This window comes from Carassius gibelio, chromosome A25 (assembly GCF_023724105.1).
Source record: "Carassius gibelio isolate Cgi1373 ecotype wild population from Czech Republic chromosome A25, carGib1.2-hapl.c, whole genome shotgun sequence".
Classification (NCBI taxonomy): domain Eukaryota; kingdom Metazoa; phylum Chordata; class Actinopteri; order Cypriniformes; family Cyprinidae; genus Carassius; species Carassius gibelio.
Window position 1 is genome coordinate 12827184 of NC_068395.1, and position 22771 is coordinate 12849954.

General features: G+C 35.6%; 2 protein-coding genes across 5 annotated transcripts; one reads left to right on the forward strand and one right to left on the reverse strand.

Annotated features, from left to right (window-relative positions):
• Nucleotides 1-1976: 1976 nt before the first annotated feature.
• dynlrb2 (dynein light chain roadblock-type 2) lies at nucleotides 1977-11162 on the reverse strand. 3 transcript variants are annotated; one of them, XM_052543897.1, is made up of 6 exons: nucleotides 11014-11162; nucleotides 10591-10621; nucleotides 10420-10495; nucleotides 7701-7868; nucleotides 4333-4376; nucleotides 1977-3175 (listed from the first exon to the last, which is right to left on the reverse strand). In XM_052543897.1, the coding sequence occupies exons 2-5, from the start codon at nucleotides 10591-10593 to the stop codon at nucleotides 4366-4368; spliced, it is 258 nt and encodes an 85-aa protein (XP_052399857.1). In that variant the 5' UTR covers nucleotides 10594-10621; nucleotides 11014-11162; the 3' UTR covers nucleotides 1977-3175; nucleotides 4333-4365. The 3 variants fall into 3 exon arrangements, with proteins under 3 accessions (XP_052399857.1, XP_052399856.1, XP_052399855.1); XM_052543896.1 differs by lacking the exon at nucleotides 4333-4376; XM_052543895.1 differs by lacking the exons at nucleotides 1977-3175; nucleotides 4333-4376 and adding an exon at nucleotides 7442-7615.
• Nucleotides 11163-11164: 2 nt separating this feature from the next.
• On the forward strand, nucleotides 11165-22771 carry LOC127947007 (F-box only protein 31). Of its 2 annotated transcripts, XM_052543893.1 has the most exons (10): nucleotides 11165-11561; nucleotides 12442-12513; nucleotides 15109-15195; nucleotides 17109-17185; nucleotides 18076-18243; nucleotides 18323-18397; nucleotides 18481-18590; nucleotides 18662-18815; nucleotides 18938-19254; nucleotides 20313-22771. In XM_052543893.1, the coding sequence occupies exons 1-10, from the start codon at nucleotides 11165-11167 to the stop codon at nucleotides 20533-20535; spliced, it is 1680 nt and encodes a 559-aa protein (XP_052399853.1). In that variant the 3' UTR covers nucleotides 20536-22771. The 2 variants fall into 2 exon arrangements, with proteins under 2 accessions (XP_052399853.1, XP_052399854.1); XM_052543894.1 differs by lacking the exon at nucleotides 15109-15195.

Below are 22771 nucleotides of genomic sequence, written 5' to 3' on the forward strand. Positions count from 1 at the left end.
GTTTTCTAAAAAAAGAGGCAGAATTGGCCTTGGTTAAATGAACAATTATGGAAGTTAATGAAACAGAGGGACCCTGCTTTGAAAATGGAGCTCAAATCAGGGTTAGCTCAAGACAGAAGGACATTTCAATGCTTGCGCAATAAAGTAAAGGCAAAAGCAAAATTCTTTACTGAACTTATAAATGATGCCAAGGGGAATAGTAGACAAGTTTGGGAGAATATCTATAGAGTACGAAAGAAAAATAGCAAAAACAGAGGTAAAGGTGTTGAATTATTAAAAGTTCAAGTTGGCACATCTTTTACGGAGACAGCAAACTGTTATTTGTTTGAACAAATAAAATCCAGTCTTGATAGAGGGGGGTGTTGTTGGTGCTGTTTTCCTGATTTTCAAAAAGGCTTTTGAAAACCGTTAATCATAATGTTCTTTTATCCATATTGTTTAAGTTACATTTTTCTACTAATACGTTAACATGGATGAAATCATATTTAAATTTAAGAAAACAATGACAAGAATCAATCATACATGCTCACCGTTTCTTGACTGAAACATTGGAGTCCCACAAGGATCGATTCTTGGACCAATTTTTTTTTATATATATATTAATGAGCTGCCTATAGTTTGTCCAGAGGTCCAGGTTCAGATGTATGCAGATGATACAGTTGTTTATACTTATGCTGAGACAAAAGTATAAGCTTCTATCAAACTTACTTCTGCATCGAACAAAGTGTCAGATTGGCTGAATCATTCTTGACTTAATCTTAAAGCGAGTAAAACTGTAGGAACGTATTTTTTGATTAAGAGAGTTGATGAGAATTGTCTGGATATTTTAGTTAAAGGGGAGGCAATAAATATTATTGATCGTTTTAAATTTGGGTATGATTATAGATCATAACTTAAAATTTTAAAACATTTTAAAAGGTTTTAAAAAAAGGGCTAGAACAAGATTGATGATCTTCAGGAGTATTATGCACTAATAAGGCCTATATATTAAATGCTGAGTGTCGGTTTCATCAGACTGACTTGTTTTGAAGTCTTTTTTAATAATTCATGGAAAGAACCCAGTCATTTTTTTTTTCTGAATGAACTATGCTGAAATTTTTTGGAATACTATTTTAATTCTAGAGCGTTTATTAAATGGTCAGGATGAGTATCACAAAGCCTTCTAAATATCTGTATGGGGGAATAGAAATTAATTGGATTTGCAAGATGTTATCATTTGTAATTTTAAGAAAGATCTGTATTTGGTCCCAACATCCCATCATGAGATCTGGGCTCAGCTAACAGCTCATCCGTCAGCATCTCCAGCTGATTTCTATTACGAGTAACCATTAGCCCCCTCAGTTCAGCCTTTTACTGCAGGAGTAAGTGAGTGCCGGTGAGAAGTCATGTCAAAACCAATCTCACAACAGCCTCCAGAAATACTTTGTTGTTAGATTGTGTTAGCATTACGCTCAAGAAGACAAAAGACATGGGTGCGCCTCTTGAAAAGAGACTAGTGTATCCGCATTTTCAGGCCACATTATTTGATTAATGGTCTCGAATTCTGTTAAACACCGAGGTCAGTTCACTCTGCCCTTTTACAGGTCTCGTTTAGCACCATATTTTACACTAAACTTTATAAAAGTCAAACTATTAGTCTATTAGTGCTCTAGATCCATGTCTTGGTTTACACATTTTTGCCTCTAATAATTTTGTCAATCTTTGTCATGCCACAAGTCGCACATCTGTTTTCTGTTCTAATTGGCTCTCGTGGCCTGGGGTTTGTGCTCTTGTCCAGGTGTCGTCGTGTACAGCAGTGAAGATGAGCTGAATCCAAGGCCAATTGGTGTTAATTCGGCATCTGCTGAGCAATGAAGCAAACAGAAGCTCTCTGGCCTGAGGAAACGTCAACGTCATGGGTCAAGAGGTCAGAAACTACCAAAGAAAAGATAGACATATATGAAGAATGCTGTGAATATAGTCAGTGAGGGAAACATGTCAGAGACACTTCATTCGATTCGTTTATCATTGTGTTTGACAGTTACAGCATCAAGATTATATTATATTAATTTATATTGTATTAACACAATACATTTTATCATAAATTAAATGTAAACATGCAATATTTTTTATTTAAAATTTAAAACATTTCTTAAGAAAAAAAAAAGCAAAACATATTTCTTCTGTGTTTTTTCTATTATATTATATTATAGTTTAAATTTTAATTTTTTCTTTAGATTAAGAGGTGAAAGATGAACTGAATTCCTAGTGAATTCTTAGTGATGATTCTTGTCCGATTATCATGTGTTTTTAATTATTTTTATTATTATTATTATTATTGTTACTTGACAGTTCAGATATTCAGAATATTAAATAATTTTACTTTTTAAATAATTTACATTTTTGCTTTAATGATGACAATTTCCTATTTATCATTCTATTCTGTTCTGTTGTTTTTTGTTATATCATATTATATTACATATTAAAATGCTTCATTTTAGTTTAAATTCTCATGAAAATAATGGCACATTGTAAAAATAAATAAATAAATTAAGAAAAAAAAACGTAATGGTGTAGAAATAAGCTTAACTTTCTGTAGGCATAATATAATTTTTTTTTTCTTCTTCAGATTTTGAAGTGAATTATGACATCAAACCAGGCCAAAGATCACAGTGATACAACAACATAGGATAACACTGGACAAGAAAAAAAACATGAAACATTCAGCACAATATTCAACATGACACTGTAAACACGAGTCATTAGAGAATCAACCTGATATGACACAGTATGAAAGCACATAAAGTGTGTGAAGGACTTCTTCTTCTTCTTCTTCTTCTGCGGGTCCATATGGTCCACGAGTGAGTGTTCAGTGAGCATCAGACTGAGGTGCTGGAGTAAACATGACAGCTGCTAGACAGACCCTGACGATATCGACATGACAGCTGTCAGACAGAGCTCCAGCATACGAGCTGCTTCACGTACTCTATAGGTGTAATAAAGTGATTAGCCTGATGGCCACTGCTTGTGATGACTAAACTACAGGTCAAATCCAGCTTCAGCTGCTGACTCTGATCTCTTGAGAGAAGCACTGCATCGTCTGCTTGGCTTTGAGGATGCTGCGTTTGTGTTATCCTGTCATTCTTGTTGGGAAGGAAAGAGTTTCACTGGATCATTTCGGAAGCATATTTCACCCCTAAATAAAGAAAGAAAAGAAAATACATTTTATTGGGACCATTAAGAATTTACATATTATTTTCTTAATAATTTTTCATTTATTGTTACATTTTCCTTGTCTTAATGTTTTACTTTTTAGGTCTTCTTACTATTCTCAGTGATTCTTGTCAGGTTCTCATGTGTTTTTAAAAAATATTATTTAAGTTTTCTTCTTATTATTTATTTTTTATCACTTAACATTCAGATTCTTTTATTTTAGCATTAATGCTAATGAGATTTTTTGTGTATTATGAAATCAGAAATTGGGGACAATGTCATTTTTTTTAAAGAATGTGATTTCTTATTTATATACAATTAAATATTATATAATAAATAACATAATATAATTTAAATAGGTTTGACTAGTAGTAATTAGTAAAATATGTCAATTATAATACATATTTGTATTGATTTTAAAAGCATTATAATTATGTAAAACCTTAATAAAATATTTGAATTAAATCAGTTTAATGAATAATTGATTATTTTTTACTTTTGCATAATTATTCATTATTTGCTAAAAATATTTTCTTTATTTTGAACTTAGCACAAAACAGTGTTATTACAGTATTATTTATATACTATTATTAGTACTAATATTTTGAATAATATTAACTTTATTTTAAATGTAGTATTATTTAGTATTATTTGCTTTTGTCATTATATATATATATATAGTTTTATTTCAGTTCAGGCAACATTTGAAATTTTCATTTAGTTTAAGCTTTTCCTTCGACATTAACATTTTATTTTATTTCATTTTAACGAACCAAATGTTTTTAATAGTTTTAGGTTTAGTAAACAGTAACAACACCTCGACCTTGACATATCTGTTGAGATTATGGGTGTAATATTTGTTCCTCTCAGTAATAAAAGCCATCATAAATATGTTATGAGAGGATCACTTCTATAACCCTGTGTGATTTCTGTGTGCATCTGAACTCAGACACCTACAGCTTTACTGCATCACTCTATAAGCATGAGACATACACATTAATCACATACAAGCGTCAGAGTTCAGGGGTCAGTTCTAAAGATTCCAGAATGGCACTGTGTTTATAAAAGGAAGAACCAAGGAATGCTCCTATGACTGTATGCAAGCAGTGTAATGTAATATATTAGTGTGCAGCGTATCACCTGTTCTCAGAGCAGCTGTCAGATCTAAACTCATCACAGTCCTCCTGCAGTCAACAGAGAGGTCAAGGGTCAAATTCAAGCGTTTGTTTGAGTCATTGTTCATATTAGTTTATTGTTTTATAAACTATATTAAATACTAAAAACTTTTTTTTTTTTCATGCAAAACTCAGTGCCACACACTTACGATTTTGAGAGTGGTTGCTATGTGGTTGCTAGGTTACCCTGGGTGGTTACTAGGGTGTTGATGCTTACTGGGTAATAAAGAAACAGCACACCTCTCCTCAACAAACCACAAGAGTTCAGCCATCATTCACAAGTTTAATACAGAAACATAGCTCAAAATAATTCAGACAAATTATAAGTACTATTATTTATTAATTTAAAATTAATGGCATAATATAAAACAACTAATAAAATATTTTATATGACTGGAACATTATTAATATTGAATATGACAATATCTAATATGACTGACTGATCACTTTGAGTGAAAGTTACTTTAAGGGTCAAATCATTTTATTTATGAAAACAATAATAGTAATTATTATTATCATCATCATCATAGAAATAAATAAATAAATAACATATAATAATATAGAAAATAATATAATCATATTTCAATGGAACATTATTAATATTTAATATGACTCAAACTGGGTCTCATCTTGGATAAATAAATAAATAAATAAATAATTCTGACTTAATTTACACTAATACAAATACATTAAATGTTTTTTTATTTATAAATTAAAAAAGGAGAAAATAAAATTAGAAAATAAATAATTTAAGTAGGATAATAAATATTTAACATGACTGAATCTGACTAGAGTACATTAGACTAATGAAAGCAATAAAGGTCAAATCATTTTGTTTATCAAATACAAAATAATGACATTTATTATTTAAAAAACAGATTTAAAATAACACCATACACAAATCATAAAAACTTATATGACAAATATTTAGAATTACTGCATTTGACTTCATCCGCTCACACTAATGAAAGCTAGATAGTTTATTCATAAAATAAATATAATATATACTGTTTTATAATATATAGTAAAATATAATTCAAATATTACTTAGAAACAAATGAAATTAATGTGACTCAATCATATTAATCATATCTAACATGACTGAATTATGCGAAAGACACTTTAGGGGTCAAACTAGGTACAAATGAGCTTATCAATGAGATAACAGCTGGCCTCTGGAGAAACCGGAGCAGGTTGAAGAGAGAGAACAGATGAAGATCCAGAAAACATCATATTGAAATCCAAATGCCGTCACAACAAATGTGCAGAAACCCCAGACTTTATTGTCATTCAAGCCCCAGTCTTCATAAAAAGCTCTCCTCCTCTCTCACTGAAACTAAACCAACAGCAGATCCACAGCAGACATAAAGAAACACACCAGCTCCAGCTCTTGACTACAACAGATGCACTTATAAGTGATGATGTACGACACATAAGTGCAAACACACCTTAATGTGCATAACCAGACGAGGTTTTGTGTGTAATATGCTGTTTTTAGGCCCATCATTAATCCTGTGGTTGATTATCTTGCACGGCAGCGGGTCTCTGAACATGAGATCCGGGGCCACCTGCTGGCTCTCTGCCCCGTGCTGCGAGTGCCAATTGGCAGCGCTGGGCATGTAAAACAGACAGCAGATGGGAGCCGAACAGAGGTCAGTCCAGCAGCTGATGGCATGCTTCAGGTGTGCAGCTTGCATACATCTTTCAAAGCTCAACACTGCACTTTTCAGGAATAGGATGCAAAATAGGGCCTGAAACCTAAAACACAATATCAGGAAGAGCTCAACCTTCATTGATTGGTCCAAAAATTATTTGTCTACCACACGGAGTCACACTAAATATTACATGTGCTGATTATTATTGAATTGTATTATTATTATTTATTTATTTTTAGAATTTGGGTCTTTAAAACATAACATAATGTTGGTCTTTATATAGGTTATTATAAATAGTTATTATTTCAATTAATAATGTAAGGATAATAGTTATTGATTATATTATTATTATTGTTATTATTACCAGTAGTAGTAGTAATAATAATAATTAATAAATAAATTCTTATTATTATTATTTGGTAATAATAATAACAATTATTGTTAGAATAATTATTGTTGTTGTTGTTAGTAGTAGTAGTAGTAATAGAAGTATTATTATCACTATCATTTTAATATAATATTAAGTAGTAGAAAACAAGTATAATTATTATTTAGTAGTAGTAAAAATAAATTTATTATTTATAACAAAAGCAACAATAAAGTATTTTATATTATTATTTAAAGTGAAAACAGCTACAACATCATCACCACCAACAACAATAATTACAAATATTATTATTATTTTCTACAATATTTTCAGATTTTCATTGTTGGATGCAGTAGAAAAGGACAAGGACTTGCTGTTTTTCCTACCTCGTCTTTATTTTATTAGATAATCACTTAACAGAACATGGAATTTGTGCCTTTATTGCCTTATTGGATGCCAATTTACAGGCTACACTGTCCACGGGAAGTGCCTTAATAGATTTATCAGGGTAAAAACCAGCAGAACTGCAACCAGAAGAAAGAGCTTGAAGGCAGGAAAGGAAAGGAAATGATTGTGTTAGAGTAATTAGAGCGCAAATGTTCTGGCTGCATTGTTCTTTTCAAAAGACAACACTGACCCTCAGGCACACACACACACATTGATACACAACACAACATGCAAATCAGCTGCATCTCAAACAAAGCTCCTGAGTGACATATGAACCAGCCAAACCTGCAGATCCACCACACCAACCACATTAAATAACCATATTTATCCAAGCACATATTCCTACTCAGTGTGCTTTATGTTTGTAGTGTGCTTGATGCGAAGACATTCATACAAACCCAATTATCTCACTACTACAGTAAGAGCACAATAACCCAGACCGCCGCCGTCACAACCCATTAAACCAGCTATTTTTCACAGAAGCAAATGAGCAGCAATGCAAAGCATCTGCTTGATCTCCTACCATCTTGTGGAGATTACATGAATTACACTTCATAAATAATGACCTTAAAAACTAAAGGCCTCAAAGACTCATACTACACAGAAACAATTGACTCATTTATTGATGACTTTGCATGCAGTCAGTCACATTGAACAATCATAAACGAATAAACGTACATGTTTTAAAGAATAGCATTTGGTTCATGTGTCTGTGTGAAACAAAGCATTGTGACATTATCCAGCTGGGTTCTGGATGACGATCAACAGGTACTCTTTATCTAGAGGAACACAGGGGAGAGGTGAGAGCTCTATAAGCGTTTCACCGCCTGATAAGCGAGACAGGCTGATAATGCGCTGACCCACCTGTCGACACCATGATCTCGTGTTTCTTGGACCTGATGCGCAGGAAGCTCAGGTCGTTCTGGGGGTCGATGTCTCTGACTGTACCCCGGGCTTTCATGGTCAGCTGATGCAGCAGTCCTGCGTACTGCACGCTTGTTGAGTTGTCTAGAGTGCTTCTGATGGGAATGCCTGGAAATAAAGCAGACAAACAACATACATGTGCAGAAGCCATATGCGGGGAAATGCACACTTATCAGAAACCCAGTTTAATAGTTATTAAAATATTTTTTTATGGTAACACAATGGTCACCAGAGGTAAATCTACAAATAGCTTGCACACACACACACACACACACACAAACACACACACATCGTGAACATGATATAATATATTTTAGTAACATTTTTTTTTTATTATATTATATTACTGTAATGTATAGTCTGACAATTAGTCTATAGTCAGTAAGAATTATATTATCATATTATATCCAGTTTATAGTTTTATAGTTATAGTTTTAGTCTCTGGGAATATTATATTATATTAAATTATCAATGGGAGCTGTTATATTATGGTACGTTACCGTTTGATGGAAACCTGGCTGAATGACGCCATACCGGACAGCGCGCTCCATCTGCCGGACTTTCAGCGGTTTAGATCGGATCGCGACGCAGAATCAACATTGAAATTGCACGGCGGCGGGACATGCTTTTACATCAATGAACACTGGTGTACAGATGTAACAGTGTTAAAGAAGATGTGCTGTCCTGATCTAGAAATGCTGTTTGTCAACTGCAAGCCGTTCTATTCGCCGCGGGAGTTTCACTCGTTCATTCTGGTGAGTGTTTACATTCCTCCGCAAGCACATGTAAGCCTGGCTTTACAGAAACTCGCTGAGCAGATCACAGAGACAGAACAACAACACCCAAGGCTTTACTCAATGTCAAGGAAGGATCCTCGGAAGCCAGAATTTCGAGGATGCTACGTCATCGACATCCGTCGAAGGACTTTTCCAATGTCGAGGATCTTCGGAATTTCAACCAAGGACTGAGTCCTTGATTTGAAAAATATCCCATACACAGGAAAGGATGCATATGTATAGCCTTCGCGGTCTTCGTACTCTCAAATTACCCACAATCCTATGGCCGCAGCTTTGCTATCTAACGTTAGTTCAAAAATTAAAAAATTTTGAGAATGTTAACGTAGTCGGAGCTTTAACGGTTTTTATTTATGTTACCAAACATTTCTTATAACTGTAGTAAATATAAGTAAAGTTTAACGTTTAAATGCCAGTACAAATTACTACCATATTGATATTGTAAATTATACAAATACAAATGGCTAACTGAACCGGACCTGTCATTTAACAATTGTTAGCTTGGTTGCGTGACCGGAATTTCTTTTATAAATAACTAGTTAAGTTGTCCAAAGTAATTAATGATACCATTCAAAGCATTATTCAAACGGACCTTTTCACTGACATTATGACGCAATGACATGCACTTGCTAGCCTGTTCCATTTACATGTTCTCCGAATGCTAAAGATGTAAAAAGATGGACTAAAGAAGCAGAGCAGGATTTACAATCTTGTTTTGACCTCACTGATTGGAGTGTTTTTGAAGCTGCTGCCACCGATCTGGACGAACTCACAGAGACCGTAACATCATATATCAGTTTCTGTGAGGATATGTGTATTCCCAACAGGACTGATCAAACTTACAACAATCACAAACCGTGGTTCGCTGCAAAACTCAGACAGCTCCGTCAGGCCAAAGAAGATGCTTACAGGAAGGGGGACAAGTTCTTGTATAAACAGGCTAAATACACACTGGAAAAGGAGATCAGAGTGGCAAAGAGGAATTATTCTGGAAAAATAAGGACTCAGTTCACTTCCAACTACTCAGCATCAGTGTGGAAAAGTCTGAAAGAGATCACCAACTACAAAACACCACCCCCCAGCACTGAGGAGAATCAACGACTGGCAAAAAGGCCCAGCAAAGGTTGTACTTCCTCCACCCGCTGAGGAAGTTTAACATGCCACAGGAGCTGCTGAAACAGTTCTACTCCACCATCATCGAATCCATCCTCTGCACTTCAGTAACTGTCTGGTTCAGCTCAGCTTCTAAATCTGACCTCAGAAGACTACAGAGAGTAGTCCGGACTGCTGAGCGAATCATCGGTACAACCCTCCCTTCTATTCAAGAACTGTACTTATCCAGAGTGAGAAAAAGGGCTGTCAAAATCACTCTGGACCCCTCACATCCAGCACACCCCCTCTTTGAACTGTTGCCATCTGGTCGACGCTACAGAGCACTGAGCACTAGAACGACCAGACACAGGACCAGTTTCTTCCCTCAGGCAATCCATCTAATGAACACTTGATAACGACTGTGGAACATACTACACTAAACTATTTATATTTATACACGCATACACTTATCTAACACACATACTTAGTGTACACTTAAATTTTGCACAAAATATACCTGTACATACATAAATGGTTTTTGTAATATACCTGCCATACAATTGCCAATTTGTATATTGTCATCCCTTACCTACTTATTTGTATATTCTGTATTTTATTATGTGTTTTTGTTCTGTCGCTGTCATTCTGTTGTACTGCGGAGCTTCTATCACGAAAACAAATTCCTCGTATGTGTAAACATACCTGGCAATAAAGCTCATTCTGATTCTGCTTAATATTACTACAGTAAACAGATGGCAAATAATGTAGTTTACCTTCTGCGTTAACGACGATTGTGCCAATAACACCATTAATGGACTGAATCCTCTTCAGGGTGTCCTCGACCTCAGCCTGGAGCAAATAGCAGATATTAACAACATATCTACTACAATACATGATTGAAATATAGATTTCATCTGAATGCAAAATGTGAATAAAAGGTTCACCATATCGCCTCCTTTTGTTAGTTCCTGGTTGCTATGGAGATGGAAGTAAATAAAGTTTACATTAAATAAACAATTTTCCATTACTCACAGCTGTTTGTGATGACGTCCGTACGTTTTAAATGATGCTAAACAAATATAACTGACAAACGTGTCCAGAAGACAAACATTGACAAAGCTCGCTTTTTGATTTGACTTTTTGTCCTACTAGCGCCCCCTAATTCATTATTTTACTTTGAACGAATAAGACACAAAGGCAATTAATATGGTTTAGCGTTTTAAATATCACTGATATCTACACTATTAAAACCTGTTTTGTGTTTATAATGACACTCGTGCTTATTTTCATAACTTACAGTAGATTAAGTCGTCTGTTGTTAACATATATATATTGTCGTTTAATTTATAAACACATTTAAAACTAACCTTTGGTAACCAGCGATGGGGCGTCAGCGTGCTGCGCGATGTCGTCACGAGAAGACGTGACGTAACGCCCGCGCGCGCGCACGCATCGAAGGCACCTTTGGAGTAAAAGGAGCACTGCAGGTGACAGCAGCGGCGGCGCGATGATGATGTAATGCTGTCACGGATGGCGGTGTGTGCGCGGCTCTGTGGAGCAGGTCAGTCGCGGCGGTGCAGGCGGCGGCAGAGGCACAGCCAGGCTGACCAGGACAGCGACTCCGAGATGGACATGGACGACGAGGAGGAAGAGGAGAGGATCGTGGGCAGGAGCGTCAGCCGGAGCAGCAGCTGTCATAACAGCGGGCCTAGCGGAGCCGCGGGACTCGGCTCTGGGGACTCGGCCTCTGCAGGACCGCCGCGCCCGCAGTCACTGCTGGATCTGCCGCCGGAGCTCCTGGTGGAGATCTGCTCTTCTCTGCCCGGCACAGCGCTGCCCAACCTGGCGCTGGTGTGCAAGAAATTCAGGCAGATCCTGAACACAGAAACAATCTGGAGGAGGAGATGTACAGAGGGTAATTATGTGTTACACAACACACAGATATATTATGGCACCGACTCCTAAATACGATTATAACGTGTGTGTGTGTGTGTGTGTGTGTGTGTGTGTGTGTGTGTGTGTGTGTGTACGCCTATAGTTTCTGAATCAGGGTTTTGTTGTTGTTGTTTTTTTGTTGTTGTTGTTGTTTTGTGGGACTTAAAAATGTCTAGATAACTTAATATTATTAATTCATTATTATTATTATTATTTTCTTTAATAAATTAATTTTATTGTTTAAAAGAGTGATTCTAAAATAAATTAGAAAAAAAGTTGAATACAAGAAATCATTGACTTTTTTGTAGAATATTATATAATAGTTGTTAACGTTCAACATCAATATGAACACAAAGGCTGCATTTTGTGCATGTTTTACATTTGATTGCTTCTTTTCATAATCTCCTTGTTTGTTCTTGATCTGTGAAATGTATTTAGCTATTAAAGTGGCCTGAGTTTCAGTGCTCTGCGTAACTGAATCATGCACAGTTAGTTCAGAAATGGAGAGTGTCTTAAAACTCATTGCCCTGCAAACTTAAGACAGCATTTTTGGCCATCAAAGGCAGGCATTAAAAATCTTTAACAGACTGTGTAGATAGCCAGCTCAGAAGGTTTTCAGATTTCAGACTTGAACACCACTGCAGCTAGAATCAAATAGAATCGTATACAATAAAACAGAACACCGAAATCCATCAACTTAAAATATAGCACATGAGCAATTTGTATTCAGTTTTATTCTGAAATGAAAGGTACTGACTGAGACAAGTAAGTTAGATGATATGGTTTTGATCCAGGTTGATTGTTTTCTTTAGACTGTCTGGTGCTGGTGCAGTTTGTCATGAGAGTTTCTCTTCTTGCAGAATTTGGGATGAGTGATGACCTGCGGAAGATGGAGATCGTGGGTATGTCGAGCCGAGATCTGTATGTGAAACGTAAGTTAATCTGCTTTAACCACAGAAGTCACCTATCTTGACAGTTCATACGAGTTAAAATAATTACGGAGAAGTTCACCTAAAAATACAACTTTGTTGAAAATTTACTCACCCTCAAGCCATCCAACATGTAGATGAATTTTTTTCTTCATCAGAACAGATTTGGAGAAATGTAGCATTCCATCACTCTAAAGTGAATGGGTGCCGTCCGAATGAGTGTTTAAATCACTGATAAAAATATCACAATAATCAACTCCAGTCCATTAATTAATATCTTGTGAAGTGAACATCTGTGTGTTTATAAGAAACAAATCCTTCATTAAGATCTCTTAACTTTAAAGCATTGCTTCTGGCCAATATACAGGTGCTTGTCATACAATTAGAATATCATCAAAAAGTTGATTTATTTCACTAATTCCATTCAAAAAGTGAAACTTGTACATTATATTCATTCATTACACACATACTGATATATTTCAAATGTTTATTTCTTTTAATTTTGATAATTGACAACTAAGGAAAATCCCAAATTCAGTATCTCAGAAAATTAGAATATTGTGAAAAGGTTCAATACTGAAGACACCTGGTGCCACACTCTAATCAGCTAATTAACTCAAAACACCTGCAAAAGCCTTTAAATGGTCTCTCAGTCTAGTTCTGTAGGCTACACAATCATGGGGAAGACTGCTGACTTGACAGTTGTCCAAAAGACGACCATTGACACCTTGCACAAGGAGGGCAAGAAACAATCATTGCTAAAGAGGCTGGCTGTTCACAGAGTTCTGTGTCCAAGCACATTAATAGAGAGGAGAAGGGAAGGAAAAGATGTGGTAGAAAAAAAGTATACAAGCAATAGGGATAACTGCACCCTGGAGAAGATTGTGAAACAAAACCCATTCAAATATGTGGGGGAGATTCACAAAGAGTGGACTGCAGCTGGAGTCAGTGCTTCAAGAACCACTACACAAAGACATATGCAAGACATGGGTTTTAGCTGTCGCATTCCTTGCGATGCGATATGCCAGACCCAAGAATGCAGAAGAGCTGAAGGCCACTATCAGAGCAACCTTGGCTCTCATAACACCTGAGCAGTGCCACAGACTGATCGACTCCGTGCCACGATGGACGAATTTACAAGTTTCACTTTTTGAATGGTTTTATTGAAATAAATCAACTTTTTGGTGATATTCTTATTATATGACCAGCACCTGTAAATCCATAATAACGATTCCTTCAGTGAAAAAGTCTATCTCATATTTGGCATATTTGTTTAAAACTGTTTTGGACTGTTTTCATTGTAAACAGTGCTTGATTTGTGCATATTTCTTTCCCGATTCAGACAAGATGTCTTTTTCGCTGCAGAAATCGATATTATGGATAGAGGACTCGTATTTTAGCCAATTTGAAGTCTTGAGGCATTTGTTTCTTTCAAACATGCAGCTTTTCACTTCACAAGACATTAACTGATGGACTTGAGTGGTGTGGATTACTTGTGGATTATTGTGATGTTTTTATCAGCTGTTTAGACTCTCATTCTGCCGGCACCAATTCGCTGTAGAGCATCCTCTGGTGAATGATGCAATGCTACATTTCTCCAAATAAATTTTGGGAGAACTATTCCTTAATCATTTCATTAAAAAATTAAAACATTCTTTTTTTAATGTTATATCAGCTTTATTACAATATTACAATAAATATTAGTTTTAGTAAACATTAAAAACCCTGCCATTGGTCAGACAAACGGATAATTGACTGTAATCAACCCAACGATCTGTCACTTTTTTTTTTTTTTAAATCCGGACCAATACATGCATAGAACAAATCTAATCAGTTTAAATATCCTTTAGACTTAAACAAAAAAAAAAAGGTCACACTTTATATTAGGTGGCATTAACTACTATGTACTTACATAAAAAAATAAGTACAATGTACTTATTGTGTTCATATTGTATGGTAAAACACTTTTGCTGCTACTGAGGTGGGATAGGGGTAAGGTTAGGGAGAGGGTTGGAGGTATGGGTAAGTTTAAGGGTGGGTTAAAGTGTAAAGTATGGGTCAACAGTGTAATTATAAATGTAATTAAAGAAATGAAATACAGATGTAATTACATGTTTGTTTTTTTTAAATAGAAGTACAATGTAAAAGCATGTATGTACACAATAAGTACATTGTACTAAATTATTAATTAAAATGTAAGTACATAGTAGTTAAGGCCACTTAATATAAAGTGGGTCCAAAAAAATCTGATCTGTTTGTTTATGTTGTTGCTGCATCCCATTACATGTCATTTGTCATTTTCTCAATGCAATTTACATTTACTTCAGCTCACAAAAGACACTTTATGTTCCATTACGCCCCACTTTGTTTGGTTGGTTTGTCTGTAGAGGAAGTTTAGCATTGATGTTTGTTTAAACTAAATATATTTAATATATTATATTATGGATAAATTATATTATAAACACTTCACTCTCCCGTCCCATACACATTCATTTTCACTGGCATATGTGAGTGTCCCTCCAACACTTGTGGTTCAGCTGTTGTCCTCCTTTGCCTCTCTCCTCTTCCTGTGGTGCACCCACCTGTGTACCTGTCCAGGTGTGAACCCGCAGGTGAAGTCGGGACGCTTTATGAAGCTCCTCCCTGATTATGAGCATATGGACTATCGGGACGTGTACACACACTGTATGTACTGGCTTTGTGGTGGTGGAACCCAATCACTGCCTGTCAAGCTGCTGGTTGAAGATGCTCTTTGCTGCTGACGCTTTGTTCCAGGTTAATTGCGTTAAAGTAAAACTTTTGAACGTGGTATTAAGACCATGAAGTCATATTTATATTGATAAAAATATTACAGATTTTTTCCTTAGTTTATGAAAAAACAACAAAGCAAAATGTAACCGTATACAGTATGAAATGTGCAGTACATGCAGTGGGAATCTGACCGTGTGGCAAGATAATAGAAAATATTGTTTTGAAAGAGTAATAAAATAGTCTAATATTGAGCTACAAGAAAATAAAAAATTACAAATTGAATACAAATTACAATAACATTTTTCAATTCAAATCTTTTGTGATGATATAAAGTTTGCAAACAAAGAACGGAATATGCAAATATATATTTTGCACAATATGCAGAAGTATAACAAAAAGCAACTGTTTTAATCCAAATGTAGAAATTGTCAGTAACTCATAACCAGACGTTTATCCGTCTTGAACAATAGTCCCTCCAAAAAGACAACTTGAGAATTTAAATAACATGTTTTTGTATGGAAGTATTAATAGAAACCTTTTAGAATCTTCTTGTCCCGTTGACTTCAATTGTAAATGAGGAACATGGTCAGATAATTTTCTTTCAGGATTTACTGTACGAGTATCGGTTGATACATTGGTTATTTAATTGTAAAGCTGATTTTCTCAATTTTTATAATTAGATTATCTTTGATGTCATCTAGTGCAAATTTAATCATACTCTTTATAACAGTAATAACTGTTAAATGTAATATTTAGCAAATCTCATAGTAAAACTTTACTTGTTGGATTTAAAAATATTGTTTTTTATTTAATTAATTTTGAAGAAATAGTTTAGAATAGCCATTTTTTCTTTTGTCAGCCATGACATGAATATAATTTATGTATTTTCATTAGGGGTAGACCGATTATCGGCGCCGATATTAAGCATTTTTATGATTATCGGTATCTGTAATTTTCTAAACCGATTCGCTGATAAAACAACTTAATTTTGAAACATGTTATTTGGCTGATGTTATTTGTACATCATGATGCAGCCTGTCAGAACACAGCACTCGGTGGCCTAAAGCAATCTCCTCCCACCTGATTTGTTGGGAGACACGAGTCCGACCGACCGATCAATGCGGAATTCACTCTCACTCAGTATGTAGTGAGACACCACTATTAAGACCTACTTCAGCATCTTAAAAGTGTGTTGTTATTACCATCATACAAATCACATTGTTACTTTATTCATGCATCTAGCTAAATTCATTACATTATAACTTTTTAATCTAAATGGAAATTCTGTTTTGGTTTCCAAATCCATGCAGTTTTTTAACAACCTGAAAAGTCTTCTGTAGCACAAATAATTGTGGGTAATATTAGCCACACGAATATATATCATTTCACTGGAAATAATTCAGGAACTTTTGGCTTACTAATTACAAAATATCGCAATTAGGAACGCACTAATGCTGATAACGAAACAAATTATTTAGTATGGATAGTATGCAAATTGGAGCACAGCCTTGGTTTGGTACAAACTGATGTGACGGCAGCACAAGTGCAGCTTCTGCCGAGTGTGTGCACGCCTGTGTGTCCTGCATGCGTGTGTGTGATAGACACAGGATAGCAAAGGTGCAGACCACTGCAGCTGCGCTAACATCAGCAGACTGTGTGAGATGTAAATGAGTTTAAGTCACCAGGCGTGGGTAAATATTAGCCCTCTGAGTTGTTGCATGGCAGATAAGTTGCATATACTCACACACTCATTGATCTCATTCCGTCTAGCATTCTTCTGGTTGGTTCTGTGTGTGCTGTGTGCTGCTGAATGGCATTTTAAATCTTGTTTTGCACTTGTTTTCCAGTGCTGCATCCCTATAGACACATCCTGGGTCTCTGGCAGCCTGATATCGGGCCCTATGGAGGACTGCTGAATGTGGTGGTATGATCATACAGAAAAAATCAAAAAGGAATGCTGACAAATGCAAAAAGAAAGCTAATATCGGTTGAAAATAACAATGTGAATGTGAATTTTTGTAATTCAAAACCCATGAGTGTTGCAATGATGATTATGGTGATGAATATCATTATATTTACACAGTACAGCTGTATTGGGACATATTACTATGCCATAAAATTGTGCTTGAAAAAGTATATAGAAATATAAAAAAGCATGGCAAAATTACTAAAAGTTAAAACAAATAAAAATACTAAAATAAAACGTAAGTTGGCTATATTTTCCAGTTACAGTCTTTTTTTAAAACGGAGCATTTGCCAAATGCTGTTAAATTAAAATTAAATTAAATGTATGCATTTAGCAGACGCATTTATCCAAAGCGACTTATAATGCATTCAGTTTATCAAATTTTACCTATCATGTGTTCCCGGGGAATCGAACCCCCAACCTTGCGCTTGATATCGCAATGTGATACCAACTGAGCTACAGCAACACGGTTGAGGGAAGCTAATGCTAATTTAGCAATGTGAAGTGTGATTCATTGCAGCAGACTGGTATATTTAAACGAATATTAAGACATTTCAGTTTAATCACAATGAATGTGTAATTGTTGGGTCAAAATACTCTAGAATTCAGCTTATTATTTTTCATTTGAATATAAAGTATAATACATTGGCAATCAGCTGCAATAAGCATGCAGTTCATTCAGTTAAGTCAAAAAAAAAAAATGACTTAAATTTTTCCACTTAAGTATATTAAGTTAAAAGTATGCTAATGTATAGTTGTTTTTAAAAGAGACTGTTGCACACACGGTGTTAACGTGATGATGCTAATTTCAAAAGTGTAACTCTTTCTTGCTCTGGTGATTGAATTAGGTTGACGGGCTGTTCATCATAGGCTGGATGTATTTACCGCCCCATGATCCCCGTGTGGAAGACCCCATGCGCAGACGGCCGCTCTTCCGCATACATTTGTGGGAGAAAAACAAAGCCACCATTGAATGTATGTATGGACACAAGGGCCCTCACAAAGGAGACATTCAGGTAAAAGAACCATGTTTTTTACCATAATGGACCAATTTTTTCATTATATTTCACAAGGTGTTGACCTTTTTCTTTGCAGACTGTGAAGAAAGATGAATTTTCCACCAAATGCAACCAGACGGATCACCATCGAATGCCTGGAGGAAGGCAAGAGGTAGGAATCCGGACTGATTTTGAGGTATAGCGTGGCTCTTCTGCAGTGGCTGGGTGTACAGTGAGCCCCATGTGCTTGTGCAGGAGTTCAGAACGTGGCTACAGGAGGAATGGGGAAGAACACTGGAGGACATTTTCCACGAGCACATGCAGGAGTTGATCCTCATGAAGTTCATTTACACCAGCCAGTACGAGTAAGTCTTCGACATCGCCCGTTCTCACCCTGAATGTGCAGATGTTTTTAACCTGTTTGTTCCGGTTTCAGTAATTGCCTGACGTACCGGCGGATTTATCTGCCCCCGTGCCTCCCTTCAGACCTCCTGAAGCCTGGGCTCTTCAAAGGGACGTACGGCAGTCACGGCCTGGAGATCATCATGCTGAGCTTCCACGAGGCCAAGGCCAAAGCCACCAAACTCACCGTGAGTCAGATTAAACATCAGAAATGACATACATTTGAATTTATTTGAAGATAACGGTTCACAGCACTTATATTGTGTGTGATTTAGCATATTCATCAGCTCACGTGTTTTTATTTTTTTAGGGTGACCCAAATGTCCCAGCAGGTCAGCTGACGTTAGAGATAGACCTGAACTGTCCGGTGCGTCTGCCCGACCTGGAGCACCAGCGGAGCATGGAAGAGCTCTCTCGCCTGGTGCTGGGGGTGCATGAGGAGGCCCAGAGGGGTTTACAGGCCCGGGACGCCCCATCAGAGGCTGCAGAGGCGCCCTCCCCTCAGGGGGCGGAGGACGTGGAGCCGGGAGCTGCTGCCTGCAGCCACACGTCTGAAGCGCAGCCGTTTGTGCTGCCTCTGGGAGTCATGACTCGTAATGAAGAGTATCCTCGCACCTGCAAGAAGTGGTGAGTCTGCTACTGTACTCTACACATTATAGAAAGCTTATTAAATCAGCCGTACATTAGGATATGAAGCCAAGTTCATTTACCTTTTGATTTTAACAGTACTTATATTTTTTTATTACCTTGTGTTCATTTTATTATATTACTAAGACATTAATAACGGTTAATAATATTTTATAAAATAGGCATAAGTGAATTAATCTGAATCAGTTACCAAATTAAATTTGTTAAGCTAAAAACATTTATGTATTCTTAGTTTTAGGTCTATTAATATCAAATATAATTTATGGCAGTTCAGTTTTTATGTATTTATAAAGAAATAATAGACCTCTCCTCACTGAATTAAATGCTTAAAATAAACGTCATATTTTTGAATTAATGCATAATTGTTCTATTGTACTATATAAGATAATATTGTACTATAAGAAAATGTTTTAAAATGTAACAAATGTAATATTAAATACATATTACAAATAATTATATTGCATTGTATTATGTATAAAATGATATAAAATAGACATTTTTAATAATTTTTAAATATATTAAATGTATATCATTTATATGCAACTTATAATAGAATTAAATGTTTTCAAATAAATTACTTAAAAACATTAAATACAGTTCTTGTAACTGCTTTAAATGATCATTCATATATATATTAATTTCTATATATTGTATAAAAACACGATACATTAAGTTTAATTTGTTTATATATTTTATTTTAAATGTGTGTGTTTGTGTATGTGCATGTGTGTGTGTGTGTGTATGTATATATATATATATATATATATATATATATATATATATATATATATATATATATATATATATATATATATACATATATATATATTATAACTTTAAAGTTTTTTATTCAAATTTATATGAAGTACTTATATAAAGTTTAAGAAATGTATAGTTAACTTAAATTGTAATTTTATTTACATTTTGTATATATGTATGTAAGTGAATGTAATACATATTTTATATAAATGTGTATTATTTAAATACATAAGAAAATCTTTAATAATAATATGGTGTTTCTATATGCTTTCTATCAGTTTTTATGGCACAGGCCTGATCGCTGGCCACGGCTTCACGAGTCCAGAGCGCACGCCGGGGCTGTTCGTCCTGTTCGATGACGACCGCTTTGGCTTCATCTGGCTGGAGCTCAAGTCCTTCAGTCTGTACAGTCGGCTGACCGACCAGCTGTCCCACGCTCAGGCCCCCAGCATGGAGCGCTTCGAGGCCATGCTCCGCAACATGCAGTCATGGACATCCTGATAGCAAACCTCAAACTAGTGTTCACAGCAGACACATCCTCTGGTATTGCACACACACACACACACACAGCACTCTGCTCGCATCCGCACAGGTGTATGTAAGCCACATACCCATACGTTTGTATTACATTAGGCCTTTCTTATCAGCTTTTTAATTAATTTATTTTTGTAACCTTCAAATGGTGACGGAGATGACGACAATGTGCCCATAAACTCAGCTGAGCGTGCCTCTCTTACCAAGATGCTTCAAACTCTCAAATCCTGTGGTTTTGTGCTTTAAAATCTTTTATAGAAGCGTTTGTCCTTTTTTTGAAGCAGTTGCTTTTAATTGATTTTATTCAGTTATTTATTATTGTATCTCTATTTGTAAAAATTCCACACCATATGTGGAAATGCTTTCATTTTCTTTTCTGCCAGTGCTCACTGAAAACGAATGACTTCCAGCTGCTTTGTTGCTGCAGATGTCATTTTTATCTCTCCCTATTGTGTCCATTAATAAGTGCCATAACACTAAAAAAAGCTCAAGTTTCTTATTTAAAGGAATAGTTCACACAAACATCAACATTAGCTGAAAATGCCCTCATCCTCAGGCCATTCAAGATGTAGATGAGTTTGTTTCTTCATCAGATTTGGAGAAATGTAGCATTGCATCACTTGCTCACCAATGGATCCTCTGCAGTGAATGGGTGCCGTCAGAATGAGAGTCCAAACTGGTTTAAAATTTGACAAACATGCAGCTTTTCGCTTTATAATATATTAATAAAATCCTAATCTGTTCTGATGAAGAAACTAACTCATCTATAACTTAGATGGCCTGAGGCTGAGGGAATTTTCAGCTCATTTTCATGGCTTTAATTTATATCTACTCTACTGTTAAAATGGCAAGTGAACAGCTAATTGGTTATCAATCAAATTTACTGGATTCTGTTCATCTAGCTGTGCAGCTCTCTTCCAAGTGCTCTTCCCAACACAGTGTAGACGTTTATCGGAGACAGAATTCCTCCGGCTATACTTTTGTATTTGACTGCAGCATTACTAGCATTTGAAAAACAAAAAAAAAAAAATCAGTTTAATGTAAAGTGAATATATATATAAATGCATTGAAAAGATTTATCAGTATATTTCAGCTTTGTTTTAGGGATGATTGTGTATATGATCGATGAACTCATTTAAGTATATCGCCTGTGTTTACAACCTCTGAGTTGAGTTGCAAGTGTTTTAAGTGTAATGTTCTCCTAGAGTTGGCCGCTTACGTGGACTGATATATTACAACTACTGATTTTATTCCAAAGAAGATTTCATTTCAGCTGTTTACATGGACTCCTATTTGAATCATTATTTCAACTTTTTGTGCAAATGTATGCCAAACCTGACAGTTAACTATTTTACTGTTCTATTTTACTTCATTTTCCAATGAATCACGTCAAGATCTCTCCCTGTTTTTCCTGTTCAGTGTTCTGATTCAATTCAAGTCTATAATTTCCCTCCATCTTAAAGGAATAGTTCACCCAAAAAATTCAAATATACTCACCCTTAGGTTATCTTAAGATGTTGATGAGTTTCTTCATATGAACAGATTTGGAGAAATGTAGCATCACATCACTTGCTCATTAGTGGATCCTCTGCAGTGAATGGGTGCCGTCAGAATGAGAGTCCAAACAGCTGATTAAACATCACAATAATCCACACCACTCCAGTCCATCAGTTAATGTCTTGTGAAGCCAAAAGCTGTGTGTTCTCATTCTGACGGCACCCATTCACTGCAGAGGATCCACTGATGAGCAAGTGATGTGATGCTACATTTCTCCAAATCTGTTCAGATGAAGAAACAAACTCATCTACATCTCAATCAGGTTCCTGATTCATTGATTGACAGATGCTTTTAGGTTGACTTCAAGTCAAGTCTCTCTCCATTATTTATCCATAATGATAATTTAGCAAAGCACTGTGCCTAAAACTAACTAACTTAAAACTAAAATTAATTTTAATTTTTTTTTTTTTTTTTTGTAGGTGTACATTTGATGTGATTCTGGTATTTCAAAAACAAAACCGTATTTATTTGTCAATTCCTAAATCAGAATATTGTCAATAGTTGAATTATTGTCGTCCGTGTATGTTTGCCAGTTAGAAAACCTCAAAGCGCAAATTCGTGACTAGTATGCACCCTGTTGCATTCAAATTCAGGGAGGTTTGCTGCTTTAGCCTTCGTTTGTTCTCAATAAAATGGAGGAAAAACA

Bases quoted from the DNA above. Each gene is read 5' to 3' on its own strand.
- dynlrb2 (XM_052543895.1), bottom strand. The intron at 7,869-10,419 runs GTAAACTACATT...CTTTATTTCCAG, and splicing joins AATCGTCGTTAACGCAGAAG to GCATTCCCATCAGAAGCACT. The intron at 7,616-7,700 runs GTGGGTCAGCGC...GTGTTCCTCTAG, and splicing joins CGAGATCATGGTGTCGACAG to ATAAAGAGTACCTGTTGATC.
- LOC127947007 (XM_052543893.1), top strand. From the start codon at position 11,165: ATGCTGTCACGGATGGCGGTGTGTGCGCGGCTCTGTGGAGCAGGTCAG. The intron at 18,244-18,322 runs GTAAAAGAACCA...TTTTCTTTGCAG, and splicing joins CTCACAAAGGAGACATTCAG to ACTGTGAAGAAAGATGAATT. The intron at 18,398-18,480 runs GTAGGAATCCGG...GTGCTTGTGCAG, and splicing joins TGCCTGGAGGAAGGCAAGAG to GAGTTCAGAACGTGGCTACA.